Source organism: Morone saxatilis, unplaced genomic scaffold (assembly GCF_004916995.1).
Source record: "Morone saxatilis isolate NCDOM2014 unplaced genomic scaffold, NCSU_SB_2.0 Contig1, whole genome shotgun sequence".
Classification (NCBI taxonomy): Eukaryota; Metazoa; Chordata; class Actinopteri; family Moronidae; genus Morone; species Morone saxatilis.
Genome location: NW_023339651.1, coordinates 7,714,553 through 7,729,003, shown reverse-complemented (window position 1 = coordinate 7,729,003; position 14,451 = coordinate 7,714,553). Strand labels below are relative to the sequence as shown.

Below are 14,451 nucleotides of genomic sequence, written 5' to 3'. Positions count from 1 at the left end.
CCCTTCCCCCTTCCTAAAGTTCCATAACCCAACCCCTCAGTCCAATGCAATACAACAACCCTGCAACAAAAGCTACCTTTGTGTTTTTTTGTTGTTTTTAGGCTATGTTAGAGTGATTTTAGCACTGGCAATGTCATTCTGTTGGTCCACCACTTCTGTCCACACTGAACATATCCATGATGCCTGGTGATGAATCCTGGTGATACCTAGATTTTCATCCAGCACCACCATGATGTTAACATTTCTGGTTTTGAGTAGAATGTCTTCAAATATTAGCGCACACATTTATGTTCTTAAAATTTTCATATAGTGCCAACTTTAGGCCAAAATTTCAGTTAGTCCAATACTTTGTTTTATGATCAAATAACCATTGTGTGAACATGTTAAACATTAAGCCTGCTAAACATCATCATGTTAGCTCTGTCATTGTGAGCATGTTAGCATTTACCTCAAAGCACCACTGTGCCTGAGTTCTTGTGACTGTGTCAGGGAGGTGTTGAACCAACTGTGGTCATTTTTGAGGTTGTACTGTTGTTCAGCAAATAATCTGTAAATGCTCCTTCAGTGTTGGTGAGTCCACTTGTACCCACCGTTCCTCTTTGCTAATGTAGTGCTGCTTTTAGTATAACTTTAGCAAAGACAGGCTGTACGAGCAGACTCCCATTAATACTCATTGAAGTGGGATGCTCTATTAGAAGCTAGGAAGGTTGTATTGATTGCAGGTGAATTTTTCACAGTGTACTGTATTGAGTGTTTACACCTCATGGTTATTTTTTACATTGCTCAACCACATTACATCCTGTTGTTGCTAAACTAGATTAAAAAAGATAAGTGACAAAGATGACAAAAATGGAGAAGTTGTGCTCTTGAATGTAACCTCTTTCAGACAAGGTAACTAAATTACAGTTTTGCCACACTTATGGATGCAGCATTTTCATGCCAAAAGTGAGATGTTTTACAGTTTATGTAAAATAAGGTTTATTGTCACAAAACAAAATGCAAAAGGAACAGATTGGAACATCAGCTAACAGCTTGGCATGCCAAAGTATCAGGGCCTCTTTTTATCACCAGCCAAGAGACTTGTGTCAACAGACAGAGACCTGCCGACCAACCTTACACTATCCTGCAAACCAGCTGCAGTTGGAATGTTTGCATACAGTGGCAGTGTAAACATATGTTTTTACAGAATGGGTCCTTACAGTCCTGCGGACAACTTCAAACAACTTTTGGCCAATTACAAACATGCATGTACAGCAAACTACAGTAGGCAATACGTGTGCAAGAAAAGTACCCTTACACAGGGGGAGAGAACCTCTGGAGCACATTCAGAGCTGGAGTTATGACTTTTAGCAAAGCGAAGAAATAAATAACCATACATTACTTCTAAAGGATCAAGACTCAATCTGAATCTCATACATAGAATTCACATGGCAAAACATTGCTATTTCCTCCAAGCATTGCTATACAAAGCAATTGATTTTTTTCTCTTTTTGGCTATGCATGAACATTTCGTTTCAAGTTTCTTTGGTGTAAAAGCAGCTTATGTCGCTAGCTCAGAAGTTGCTGGACAAAAATAACTAGCAGAAGTTCCTGGAAGTGTTTGAAACAGCTCATTATTGTTTACAAAATCCATCAGGACTTTCCTATATTTGCTAAGGAAATATATTTGAACAGGCTTGCAGGACAAGCCAACGATACAGTTTGCATTAAACAGAGAAAACAGTCGGAAGTGCAAAAACAAAGATAGCTATTCTCACCATGCTATATCCATATATAAAGTTTTAATAATGTTTCAAACACCCTGGCTTCAATACTTATTGAAGTTTAAGAAAAACTTATTGCTTTATATGTATTTTCCACTCAACAATACATTTTCTTCATCAATCTATTTTAAATAGTAAAAAACTTTAAATAGCACACTATCAGAAAATATATAGTTCTCAGTATCAGGATAAACAACCCTAATAAATATCAGTGATTCCAGAGTTTTTCGAAAGGGTGTTTTCCTGCATCAAGGTTCAGAGTTCATGTCCGTAAAACTCTATAAAAAGTTGAACACTTTGTCCTCAATCAAACTAATAGACTTGTCTGTAAGCATTTCTTCACTGCTTACCGATTTATATCCAAAAAGCTTCAGTGTTGGCCCACAAACTTTCTGTACAACCTGGGCTATTTTGAATGGTAAATTGAACCTCCATTTCTCTACTTGTTCTGATGAATTTTTCTGTGTGGAGTAAACACCGCTGGTCTCCTTAGAGGCCTGGATGTTCCTCAAGATCCAGGATTTCACTTGTGGAGGGAACGGGATTCCAGTAAACCTGTACATCTCTGCTGCCTTCTTCATGGGGAACCGAGCAATGTCTTCATACCTCACCAGCATGTAACGCCTGCGCAGCCACGGCGGCTGTCTGAGGCCGATCTCTGCGGACATCCTTATGTTGTCGCAATTCCCTTTCAACTTTCTTACTTCATCATCATCAATGGGCACATCCCCATCCATAGCCCACTGCTTCCAGTTCTTGTACTTAGCTTCAAAAGCCACCATGCGTGAGGCTAGTACAGCCCTAGGATCCCGGACTAGCTGAATGAACTTTATGTCAAGGCGTGGGTCCTCAGCCAGAGGACGGAGAGTCTCCAGCTGGCGCACCCTCACTGACTTGATGGCCCTGTGATCCTTTTGGAGGCAGGACTCAGACGCCATGGTCAGGTTCAGGGGCCCACAGCGTCTGGTCCTGCAGTGATAACGCTCAAAGACCCCTTTGATAGAGGGGCTGCAGACTGACTCCTCACACAGAGAGCTGCTGGACTCCCTGCGGAAGAGGGCGGTAGTGATGTGATCCACAGGGGGGGGTTCGATGAAGCTCTCCAGTAGGGAGAAGTCACACAGGAAGAGCTGCCGGAGCACGTCACGGTACGCCTTGGCTGCCACTGTGGCGTTGGTACCACCGGTCTCGAGCGTCAACATCTTCTCCACATGCCACAGCGGCTCAAACAGGTAAAACATGTTGTCACCCTTCTGGTTGAAAAACTCGCCCACAAACGAGGAGCCCGTCCTGGTGGTGGCTAACAGGAGGATGTGTTTCCTGCCCCTCCTCAACAACCCCTGGTGCTCGCTGTAGTTCTCCAGCCGCCGCTTCATCAACGTGAAGGCAGAGTCTATCTTGCTGAGTGAGGTTAAGGAACCATTGTGCTTCTGCAGTATGTGGAAGAAACCACTGGGCTGTAGAGGGGTCTGGGGGGTCTGCTTTAAGGTGAGCTTATCTGACACCCTGAAAGTGCAAGAGAAATCACAGAGTTATATTATCTTTCAGAAACAGAATGAAGTTTAGCCTTGTTATTTAACTTGACATTTGCAGTAATTTTGTGTTGGTTGGGGAGTTTTTGTAAAACATCTGTTTAAAGCTGGGAAGACATAAACATACACAAAATCTGCTGGAAAACACAAAAGCAGTTAATTCATCACTGAAATGGACTTACCTTGAGATAATGTTGTTTTCCTTCTCAATGATAACAAGTGTCACAAAAAAGACGATGGATATTGTGTATTTGATCCTCATTCTTGGAAGTAGCGGTGCCTGGATATGCCTTCTTCTTAATAGGTTCTGCCAATCTCGCAAGTCTCTAGTCACCTTCTTAAAGAGCCTTGCAGTTATTTGTATTCCCGGTTGTAGGCGATGTTTCATCCTGTAAATGAAATGAACATCAACCTGTCAGTTACACATTTTGCACATTTGAGCACGGCTGTGAGTAAACCTACTTGGGTCTCATTTCAAAACACTTTAAGGAATTTGTTTTAACTACTCATGGAAATGGGGAAGTTGACAGTCTATTATTGCATATGTAAAACTGCACTGTGATGAGTCATATTATATACAGTGCTTCTTCTTCCTACGCACCTTGTCTTCCTCTATTTGTTGTATCTGCAAAACCAGTGATGGAGACATTTACTCAGAGACAAAAATATCATATCTTAAGAAGGTAAGAATAGAAAATAGTTGAGTGTGTTTAACTGGAATCTAAGCCAGTTCTTCCCACGAGGAAGTCCTTGTTATCTTTAAGTGCACCAGTGCATTTCAGGAACATGCCCACCCACCATGCAAGACTTAAGGCTGGTTCAAATAGAAAAAAATATATTTATGAGTCAGTCTTTTGTAGACGTTATTTAAAAAATGAGCAGAAAAACAACTGTGAGGGCACAAATGAAATATGAGACTGCAATCAAGTACAATTTTGTAATTAAACTATAATTCCACAATTGTTAAACTGCCTGCTTTAAAAGTCAGAGTTGTCTGGGTTGGAGTGATAATCCTACCTCCCATTGATAGGTAGCAGAGCAGCCTATGGCCACACTGCCAGCTGTGCCTTCATGTCAAAACTGGGAGGAGATCTTTTCAACAAAGGCCCTCAGTGACATGGAACAGTACAACATCTGGTGGTGGGCTAATGGCTTGCTGCTTCCTCATAATACACCTTTATGCTTCTAAAACACTGAGATGAGGGGGACACATGTCCAAACACTGAGAGGTATAACTGCACAGTGTTGAAATTGAAGGGGAAATCCTGCTTGTCATTGAGACATAAATTATAGTGCTCTGAGCCTGCAGGCCATTCAGTACTTCTGTTGGTCTGCAGAGGGCAGGCAGTGGGTAGTAAAATTAAGCAAGAGTGGATTTAATGATGCCTATTTGGGAATGTCTCGCACATTCCTGAAAGATTGTTGTTAGTTAACTTTAAAGATAATGGCAGCTTGGTTCAGATCCCTGACTAATCTTCGGATTTCGGCATAATCCTGCCTTACCTCTTCTACCAGTGAAAGGGTCAATAACACGGCAAGAGTAAATGAGACAGTCTCCACCCTGAGGAAATTGGCAAAGTGTCATTTTGATGTGTGCCCAAAAAATAAATGCTGAAGTTAGGGTGTATAGTCGGTCTTTTTAAATCCTGAATCAGACGTCTGGGTTTGTGAAAACATTTGTTTATTGAATCTGTCAGGTGCTACACACAGTATCCTGAGTGTGCCTGTGATTTCTTATGGATCACTGTTAAACGATTGCAGGTCTAGCCTCGGGGGGCCGACACATTAGTGAAACTGCTGCTATTAATCAGCCGAGCCACAACCAACAGACCAACCTTTTCACTCACTACAGCAAGGTGCTCATGTGTTTGACATGAAACAAGCAGCACTTTGGAGGAAGTGAAAAACCTGATACATGACCCGGCTGGAGGTCCAGTTCTCACATACTGTTGCGACTTCTGTCCCTGGCCAGTTTCGAGCACAGAAGCCAGTCCAAATGACTGCAGTCTAAACACAGGGAATGGTTGGACACTGACTGCGAAATTCTCTGAGAGTGAACGGGAAGTTTACAGCTCCAATAGAGAGCACTGTTGACGTGGAACGGCGTGTAATGAAAAGGTGAACAGCCTGTGTACTGAGACGTTTTCACCGGGAGGAAAAATCAGCTCTGTCTTGCACCACCCTGCCGCATGCCACAACCACAAAGGTCTCTTTACACAGGAGTGACTCTAAACCTCCCTTGGGCTGAGATCGCGGAACATAAACTCCCAGGTCACTCACACGTCACAGGGTCAGTGACTAACCCCCCTGGATGTTACGAGTCATGTAGAACTTGTTAGATAGTCGGCTGCACCAAAGGAAATTACTGTGTCCTTAAGCCTTCAGTGTGCATTTAACATTGTGAACACAGTGACAGTTTGTGGAAGTAAACCAAACCTAAATCTACACTTATAGAACAGCATATTTGTTCTACAGTTTATTTTCTACTGTGACTGTACCTGAACAAACACCAGAAATGATTTTGCCTAATGAATAAGACATGAGTTGATTTGACATTAATTTAGTACCACAGTAATAGTGTAGTTCTGTGGGATTGAGTACGTATTTAAGCAGTTTTAGGTCTCTCAATATGTGATTTAAAATAGACCAAAAAAGGCTACATCAACAATTCAGGAAAATAAGTGGTCTGAGGTTTTGTCATTTATATGGTAAATTAGATGTACACCAATTATCTCAGCTTATTGCATCTGCTGTGTAAAGTGAAAAAACACACACATGAACGGACATTCTTGAATATTCACAAACCACTGAGGCATATGACACTTTTGATCATCTGCTCATAACAAAACCGCCACTGCACCATTTATCATCTTGCTACAAATGCTTTTAATAGCTGCCTTTTATTTAATGTTACATCTTATGTGAAGACAAATTAAACACCACCCAGCCAGACCTACTTTGCCTGAGATACAGAGAGTTTACACAGTATTGCAAGTGTTCACTGTATATTAAAAGAATATCCCAGTGCACTGGATTTTTTTTTTAGACCCAGACAGTATGTAGGCGTGATAATTACAGGATGATATGTCTCTACATACGAAAACAAAAGAATAGAAAATATAAAATTTTTGAAAAAATAAGACTAAGATTGGGTCATGATAGATTTTTTAATACTGCTTATACCAATATATCTATGTTTGTAATACATCTGATGTCATTATGGGCGATGATATAAATAAGTGAAGGGAACTTACAGTACATGATACTCTTATTACATTTATTTTATAGCTGTATTTACTGTAGTAAACAGGATTTACACACAAAAAACATCATTATATAGTAGTATTATTATGATTTTATCTATTTACATGTTTATGAATTTCCTGAAATTGTATAATTTACATGAGATACAGCAGATATGTTAATATCATGATACAAAATTACATATACTGTGATACAGTGCATTATTAAATAATATGTATCACCTTGGCCACTCAACAAAGAAAAACAAATCATGATGCATGTGTTTGGAAAGTCTGTTATTGATTAGTTTATGTGATGGTATAGAGTACCTGTTGCTATGGTTACCGACAGTTTAATGAGCGCACTTATTTAGAAAGGTGTGTTAAACTTCTTTGTCAGAGGTGATCAGAAATGCTGTTCGTCTAAAAGTCTCCAACATCATTATTTTTAATACTTTATAACAAACTGCTATTCATAAAGGCAGTGCCAACACTTCTTGGTATGACGTGTGATCAAAAGAGGCGCTTGAACTGTAGCAGTCAGGGTGTCAGGGGAGGGGTGGAGATTAGGAGAGTGGAGTATGGCATGCAGGCAACAAGCTTAATTTAGAAAAGGAGTGCAGGCGAGATTCATGCGTGTTGATAAAACAGTGGGATTTGGGGGGATTTTGAGTTTGGAGAGTAGATATAGCTAGTGGTCATCAAGCACGTTTGTTAGGAAAACAAATGACACATTATGTATATGTTATTGCTATAAATCAAGGGCAGGGACTTTGAGAGCAACTTTGCTGTTGATTTATAACCTGATTTAATTTGAACAGAATAGGGGAAAGTCAAACTTCTACAATACAACAGTGGTTATGGTCTCTGGAGAGCATGCGCCGCAATTTAAAGGTCAAAGGGACACACCGGCCAAACTGAAGTCATGCTTTCTTAATAAAAAAGACTCTTAAAGACAGCCTTTATGAGACCCTTGTTTAATATAAGCAACAGTTTTATGAGTGATTTCTGAGGTGTTATTAGAGTCCTGTGACATTATTAGTTTACAGCCAAAGGTTTAGTTATTTTTAAGGGTTTTCCCCTCTCTCCATACCCACCATCATGTGGAGCTGTGGTGTCTGAAGGCGTCCCCGCTTCGGCTCATCCGTTAAGTTGGTCAGCCTTCCCTCAAAGAGCGACTCCGGTGAGAAATTAATTCCATTACTTCCCAAGACTGCTTCACTTGTGTGACAAGAAAAAACAGTGCAATCCGAAAGAAGCAGCTTGAACAGTTTTGCTGAGTGAAACTTGTGGATCAGATGGACTCATGTTTGAGGAGGCTGCAGGTTCTCAGGCTTCCCGGTGAACTGAATGACAAGTCAGTGCAACAGTTGCGAGTCAGTGAATCACATGGCAACTTTGGCGCACTGCCACCACCCCTCACAGACCCTCTATTTCTAATCTGTAATAAGAGATGGCAAACACACTTTATACGCGTAAACCACAGAGGCAACTCTGCCAGGGTCAATAACAAGGTGTTGGCTCGATTATGGTGTTATGTGCTACTGTGATTTAGGCCTATTTTATGTTTTTTTTAGTAGTTATTGATGTAGTCTGATCAAAGGGAGATGCAAGCACTCCATCTAGTGGACAAAAGCAGACTGTGCTTCACAACTTTTACACTGACCTGTAAATTGATAGGATAATTACAACACATACAGATCCTATCTATAAAGTGATTTATTAAATTAAAAAGCAAGTCATTTACTCAAGAATTGTAGGCTACTTGTACTACATTTCAAGGGGAAATATATATGTTTTACTTCACTACTTTTATTTACTTTGCAGATCAAGATGTAGGCTATATAACATAAGATCAGTTCATAAAATATCAGATTCAGAATCAGAATCTCTGATAAATCAAAATACTTAGTGTGTCGACTGAATGCATGAAAGCAGTACTTTCCAAACCAAAACTCTCTCTACCAGCATTTTTAGAAAGAGTGCAGCTTAAATAAAATACAGGTGAACACAAAATCAAACAAGTAATATAAAAACAAAGCTATAATTAGAAAAAGAAGATGACAGAAGATGACGGGAGCGACTGTAACAGGCGCATGTGCACTAAAATGATGTCTATATATGTAAAGTAGTTAAAATTAGCTCCACCTTGAACAGTTACATTAACACATCACTCCTTACACCCGTGTAACAGTGATGTAATGAATAATATACTCTCACTCTATCTACTCATAATGCTTTATGAGTGTCCTTTGCAAATGAAACATCTGAGCTTGTACTTGAGTGAAAGATTGAATTAAATTATTAATTTATTATTATTATTATTATTATTATTATTATTATTATTATTATTATTACATTTTGGTATTGCTATTTGCGACGCGATTATAGGATTACGAAATGTGACGCGATTTAGAACTACAATTCCCATCAGACCTGTCGCTCAATGATGACGCACCCGTAGAGAATTTTCACGAAGGTTGCAAAAAACAATTGCGTCAGAAAGTTGCGCACTTGTTTCCAGAAAGGTGAAAGACGAACGCTGCTCTGTCGGTATGTGACGTTTACATCTGCGTTTCTTGGAATTACACTTGAGTTAATTCATTTTCAGTGGCTTTAGTGAATTGATTTAATCGGGCTAAGCCACGTGATGTATGTAGTTCGGGGAAAGACTGTGAAGAAATGAGTCTTTAAGTCTTTGTACGTATGTGGTGCTAACTGTTAGCTAGCTTAGTTTACTAACGTGACAGGATATAACGTTAAATAAATAATATGTATACTTTAATATTTACATATTAAAGTTTACTTTATGCACTAACCGCTCAGTGTTATTGTGACAGTAACGCTAACGTACGTAACGTGTTATATTCGTAACAAATACCCAATAGTCTGTCTGTCTGTCTGCCTGCCTGTCTGTCTGTCTGTCTGTCTGTCAGTGGTTGTACCTGTCTGTCTGTCAGTGGTTGTACCTGTCTGTCTGCCTGTCTGTCAGTGGGTGTACCTGACGCTCTGTCTCTCTGTCAGACTGATACAGATTAATACATTGTGACCATGTTGGTGGCGAGGCTGACGTGCCTGAGGAGTCTTCCTCTCGCCGGGATGCGTCCCGTGCTGTCACAGGGCTCTGCAGTCCTGAGAGCCCCCACCCTGAAGGCCTGCCCCCCCCTGCTCAGGCCCCAACAGGTACTGTCCAACAGGCACACATTCATGGCTGTCTTACATTTCTCTAAGCTTTCTGATTGCTGCTTTCACTTTTTATTATGACCACACACACACACACACACACACACACACACCAGTAAACACGTGCGACTACTATTACTGAAACTCCTATTAATCTTGGGTCACAACAGCAGATATTAAAATACTCAGATAGTTGGTGTTGAATGTAAAGGAACTACCCCCGCCTAATACATTGCATATAATACATCAAGCCTTTTAGTACATCCAAATGTATCCATCCTGTTTTAAATGGATCATCTTTTGTTGATGGAGGCAGGAAACGACTGCAGTTGGACAGTTAACACACTAAATGCCAGAGAATCCCTCTCCAATTTGTTATGTAAACCGGATTTAGCTTGTAATAAGTGTCTGGCGCTCTAGATTTTACGGTTGCCTCTTCAGAGCTGTGAGTAGGAGCAGTTGTTGACCTGCAGGTTAGGAAACTGCAGAACGATATTCAGAACGAATGTTGTTGTCATTAGAAATTAGAGATGTGGGCGACGTCGTCTGACACGAGGCTTAAAAAACTGTCCTCTAAGTCACAAATTTGAACCCTGCAGCAGCCGCCTTGTGCCATCAGTTGCTCTTTTAATTAAATCTAAACATTTGTTCTCAGTTGAAGTGAAGTTCATTAAAATGACATATACCAGTACACATGTTAAATTAGCAATGGCCTAAGGCATGTTATCATCATGTCCCTGATTGTTTTCCATCGTGATTGATAAGGCTGGGCATGAAATCCTAGCCACAAAATCAACATTTGCAGTTTTGTCAAAAGCTTTTATTTCTTTCCCCAGGGATTTTCCTCCAAGGCCAGATTTGGTTTCCGCCGTGCGAAGACAGCCAGAGACCAGTTCAAAGATGTAGCTTTTGAGCCAGCAACAGATACTGCCATCAGAAGTAAAGACTCTTACATATACTAGTTAATTATACTACGTTACATACTGTTACTTTGAATGTACTGTTTCATAACTGGAGTTTATGCTATCCACTCTATTAAACAACTCATATACAGTGTATAATATGTTATATTTCTATATAATAGAAAGGTTGTAGAAATGGTCTAAATTGCTGTAATGCCAAAATTTCCCTTTGAAGCACAAATCAAACTTTTTAACTGTGTGTCACTGTGTTTGTCTATAACACTTTTTGAGTGTTTAGGAACGGAAAACAGTTTAAAGTGTGTCCAAAATAATTATTGTTGTGTCCACAGTTGACAGCATGGGAAGAATGATTCTGGCTGGAGGTGCAGCAGTTGGCCTTGGAGCTCTGTGCTACTATGGACTCGGCATGTCCAATGAAATCGGTGCCATTGAGAAAGCAGTGTGAGTAACAGCGTTTTGTACTGAAAGCTCTTTAAAGTTGTTTTAAAGGACAGAAAGTGTTACCTTAAAAGATCTCCATACTCACCCGGTTCTTCCCTCTCTCTGCAGGATCTGGCCTCAGTACGTGAAGGACAGGATCCACTCCACCTACATGTACTTCGCAGGAAGTGTTGGGCTGACAGCTTTGTCAGCTGTAGCAGTGAGCAGGACGCCGGCACTTATGGGTCTGATGATGAGAGGATCCTGGCTGGTAAGCTTTATAACTCAATTAGCTCCAACAGAGATGGATGTGGAATTTGTTTATGTTCAAATGAAATTGAAGGCTAATACAATATGTAGCTGGTTTAGTAAAATCAGTACTTTTCAATAGTAACTCAGAAGTATTTTACATTTTTAAGTGTATTTACAGGTTATTAATATGAATGTTTGATGTCTGCTTTAACTCAGGCTATTGGAGCAACCTTTGCAGCTATGATTGGTGCTGGCATGCTGGTCAGGTCCATTTCATATGAGCAAAGCCCAATGCCCAAACACCTCGCTTGGATGCTCCATGCAGGTTTGTAAGACAGTGTGTAGTGGTAAATTCTTATTCTGTTATGTTGTCGCACTCTGCTTTGTTATTTCTGTTATGTAGTTGCCTCAATTGAACACTAGAGAGCAGTCGTGTAAAGGCTCAGAGTGTAACAGCTGCTGTTGTATTTTAAACCTCTACGCTGCATCTAGACATACGGCACAGATCTGTTTGTTGTGAACGTGGTATTCACGTCGTCTTTTTGGTTTTTTTTGTTGATCAGGTGTGATGGGTGCTGTCATCGCTCCCCTCACTCTCCTGGGAGGACCTCTGATGATGAGGGCCGCCTGGTACACAGCAGGCATCGTGGGAGGTCTGTCTACTGTGGCCATGTGTGCCCCAAGTGAGAAGTTCCTCAATATGGGCGGGCCATTGGCTGTCGGCTTTGGAGTGGTCTTCGCTTCCTCTATTGGTTAGTATAATGCAATTTCACCTTGAAAAAACCCTTCCTCAGATGTGCTACAGACAGTACTGAGTGCTATAAGTTGAAAACAATTCAAGAATACAAGAGGTCGTGTTGGCATCTTGCTTCAAGTATAAATGAGATAATAAGATATGATTGAGAAAGGCCAGTTCCAGTAATAGATTCATGAGGATGAAGGCTCATCAGACACCACGTGCGCAGTATTTTATTATGCTGTGAAACAACATTTAACACCTCTGGAAAGTTGCCACGGTGACAGCCCTTTTATCCGCCATCTCGACAGTCACAAGGTAAACAGCTGAAACACGGCGTTCATGTCACAAAGTAATCCACCATGATTGTCCTCAGCACACTCGCTGTGCCGCCTCAGTGGTCTCACTGAAATCTCCATAAAAAATTCTATATAGATTAAACGTCTAGTGTGCAGTCTGTTAAGTAAAGTGTGGTACCGTGTTTCTGTGTTTACACCTGATGATACTCAAAGTTTAGAATCATGAACATCTTAGTAAATGACACGATGTGTACTTGAGTACAAATGATTCCACTGAGCCTTTCATTAAAGACTACAGCTAAGTATATTCATACAGTACATTAAGTGTTTTTACCATGTCCCTACGGTACCACGTGAGAAATGTCACTTCTTAATAAAATCATAATATCCAGTTGATTTATGCTAATTAATTTGGTTGACGTCACACAGTAGAATATCTGTGTTCTGTATGAATTCATTTGCAACTGGTGTAAAATTATATATAGCTTAATCTTTATTGGGATCATGGCACATACTATAATACAGGCATGTTCTGCTTAGATTGGACAGATTGATTAGATTGTGCTTAACTTCAACTAATGAATGTCATGGTGGTTAATCGAATTGGAAATACAAACATAAAAGATGTAAAGACTGTCAGTTAGACTTTCCCATGTAACAAAACTTTGCATTTCTTCACACTGTTTAATTTACATGATTTTAACACTATTTAACCATATACACCTTGACATAAGAAAAGTTTTTTTATTAATTAACTTTATAAAATTAATTTGGCAGCAGTTGAGAACAGAAACATGACAGTCATGGAATACCATTTCTGTGATGGCTTGATTTCTGAACAAGTGCACAATGTTGGCAGCTTAACATGTCAGTAATTTTTATAGAAACTTTAGAAAGCTAGATGCATATTATAATTAGATAAATGGTCAATAATTGTTTAGATCTATCACTTTGAATCAACAACCGTACCTGAATGTTCCTGTATTCTTTAGGATCAATGTTCCTGCCGCCAACCTCAGCATTCGGAGCTGGCCTGTACTCCGTGGCCATCTATGGTGGTCTGGTCCTGTTCAGCATGTTCCTCCTGTACGATACACAGAAGGTCATCAAGAGGGCAGAGACATACCCGCTCTATGGCGTACAGAAATATGACCCCATTAACTCGTAAGTCACTCTACTCTAAAGCTCTCAGACTGTAATGTTAGTTATGTACTTGCACCAAGGTATAAAAACTAAAATTCTTTTTAATCTGGCAGGTGTATGGGGATTTACATGGACACCCTGAACATCTTCATGAGACTGGTGATGATTCTGTCAAACGGCGGCGGCAGAAAGAAGTAAACATCAGCATTCTGACTTCAGTTTTTCCTTCTACAGAGCTAAACAAAATCATGTTTCATTACTAGCAGCCTATGCCAGGTGTTATAGTGAAGTTGCACATATCTGGTAAATAAACATGAATGCTTTGTAAGTTTGCAAAGAACAGGATTGCACAAAATGAGAAATTACAAAATGAGAGTTCTCATCTTGATTGTGGAAGTATCTGGTTTATCCTGGGGGTTACAGATGGGTTAAATCTGTCAGCATAATTTCGCCTGCCTCAGATGTCCTTTGTGTTCTTTATGTTTTATATTTATTTCTGTTATAAATGAGAATTAGAGCTGAAGAATATCTGGTATATGCAAAAGAATACATATGTCAACTACAGACTGGTCCAGACTCAGTACAATAAATGCTGTAGGAACACACTTGCTCCACTATACACTGATATTGCACTTCTGTGATCGGTTAATGAGGTTGGCACTAGTTCATATATTTCTGAGAAGATGTACAGTAATTTCAACAATGGAACCACTCAATAAACAAGTCAAAATTTATGTGTTTTTGTCACATGTTGCTGTTGTTGTTTTTTTGTGAATCATTTGGTTTTCAGTTGTGAAGTGATCTTGAAGGTGATCTGGTTCTTGATATAGTCACTGTAGGAAAAGCCTTATTATTATTGAGTAATACAGTTAATGATGGTTTCCAGGTCCTGATATTGTGCATGTCTGTTAATGTTATCAGTAACACATGCTTTTAAGGAGTAAAAAATAATGTTATG

The 14,451-nt window shown here is 39.9% G+C and overlaps 2 protein-coding genes across 2 annotated transcripts; one reads left to right on the top strand and one right to left on the bottom strand.

Moving 5' to 3' along the window:
• Nucleotides 1-961: 961 nt before the first annotated feature.
• Nucleotides 962-7,879, bottom strand: chst3b (carbohydrate (chondroitin 6) sulfotransferase 3b). Its single transcript, XM_035658222.1, has 3 exons — nucleotides 7,635-7,879; nucleotides 3,478-3,684; nucleotides 962-3,269 (listed from the first exon to the last, which is right to left on the bottom strand). The coding sequence occupies exons 2-3, from the start codon at nucleotides 3,681-3,683 to the stop codon at nucleotides 2,042-2,044; spliced, it is 1,434 nt and encodes a 477-aa protein (XP_035514115.1). The 5' UTR covers nucleotide 3,684; nucleotides 7,635-7,879; the 3' UTR covers nucleotides 962-2,041.
• A 1,071-nt stretch (nucleotides 7,880-8,950) lies between these two features.
• On the top strand, nucleotides 8,951-14,227 carry ghitm (growth hormone inducible transmembrane protein). Its single transcript, XM_035667813.1, has 9 exons — nucleotides 8,951-9,090; nucleotides 9,562-9,720; nucleotides 10,557-10,659; nucleotides 10,973-11,084; nucleotides 11,193-11,334; nucleotides 11,532-11,640; nucleotides 11,879-12,067; nucleotides 13,343-13,514; nucleotides 13,607-14,227. The coding sequence occupies exons 2-9, from the start codon at nucleotides 9,589-9,591 to the stop codon at nucleotides 13,689-13,691; spliced, it is 1,044 nt and encodes a 347-aa protein (XP_035523706.1). The 5' UTR covers nucleotides 8,951-9,090; nucleotides 9,562-9,588; the 3' UTR covers nucleotides 13,692-14,227.
• The last annotated feature ends 224 nt before the right edge of the window (nucleotides 14,228-14,451 follow it).

Excerpts from the sequence above, each read along its gene's own strand:
- ghitm (XM_035667813.1), top strand. The coding sequence starts at position 9,589 with ATGTTGGTGGCGAGGCTGACGTGCCTGAGGAGTCTTCCTCTCGCCGGG. Across the intron at positions 10,660-10,972 it reads AACAGATACTGCCATCAGAA|TTGACAGCATGGGAAGAATG; the intron begins GTAAAGACTCTT and ends TTGTGTCCACAG. Across the intron at positions 11,335-11,531 it reads TGATGAGAGGATCCTGGCTG|GCTATTGGAGCAACCTTTGC; the intron begins GTAAGCTTTATA and ends GCTTTAACTCAG.
- chst3b (XM_035658222.1), bottom strand. The coding sequence starts at position 3,683 with ATGAAACATCGCCTACAACCGGGAATACAAATAACTGCAAGGCTCTTT. Across the intron at positions 3,270-3,477 it reads GAAAACAACATTATCTCAAG|GGTGTCAGATAAGCTCACCT; the intron begins GTAAGTCCATTT and ends TTGCACTTTCAG.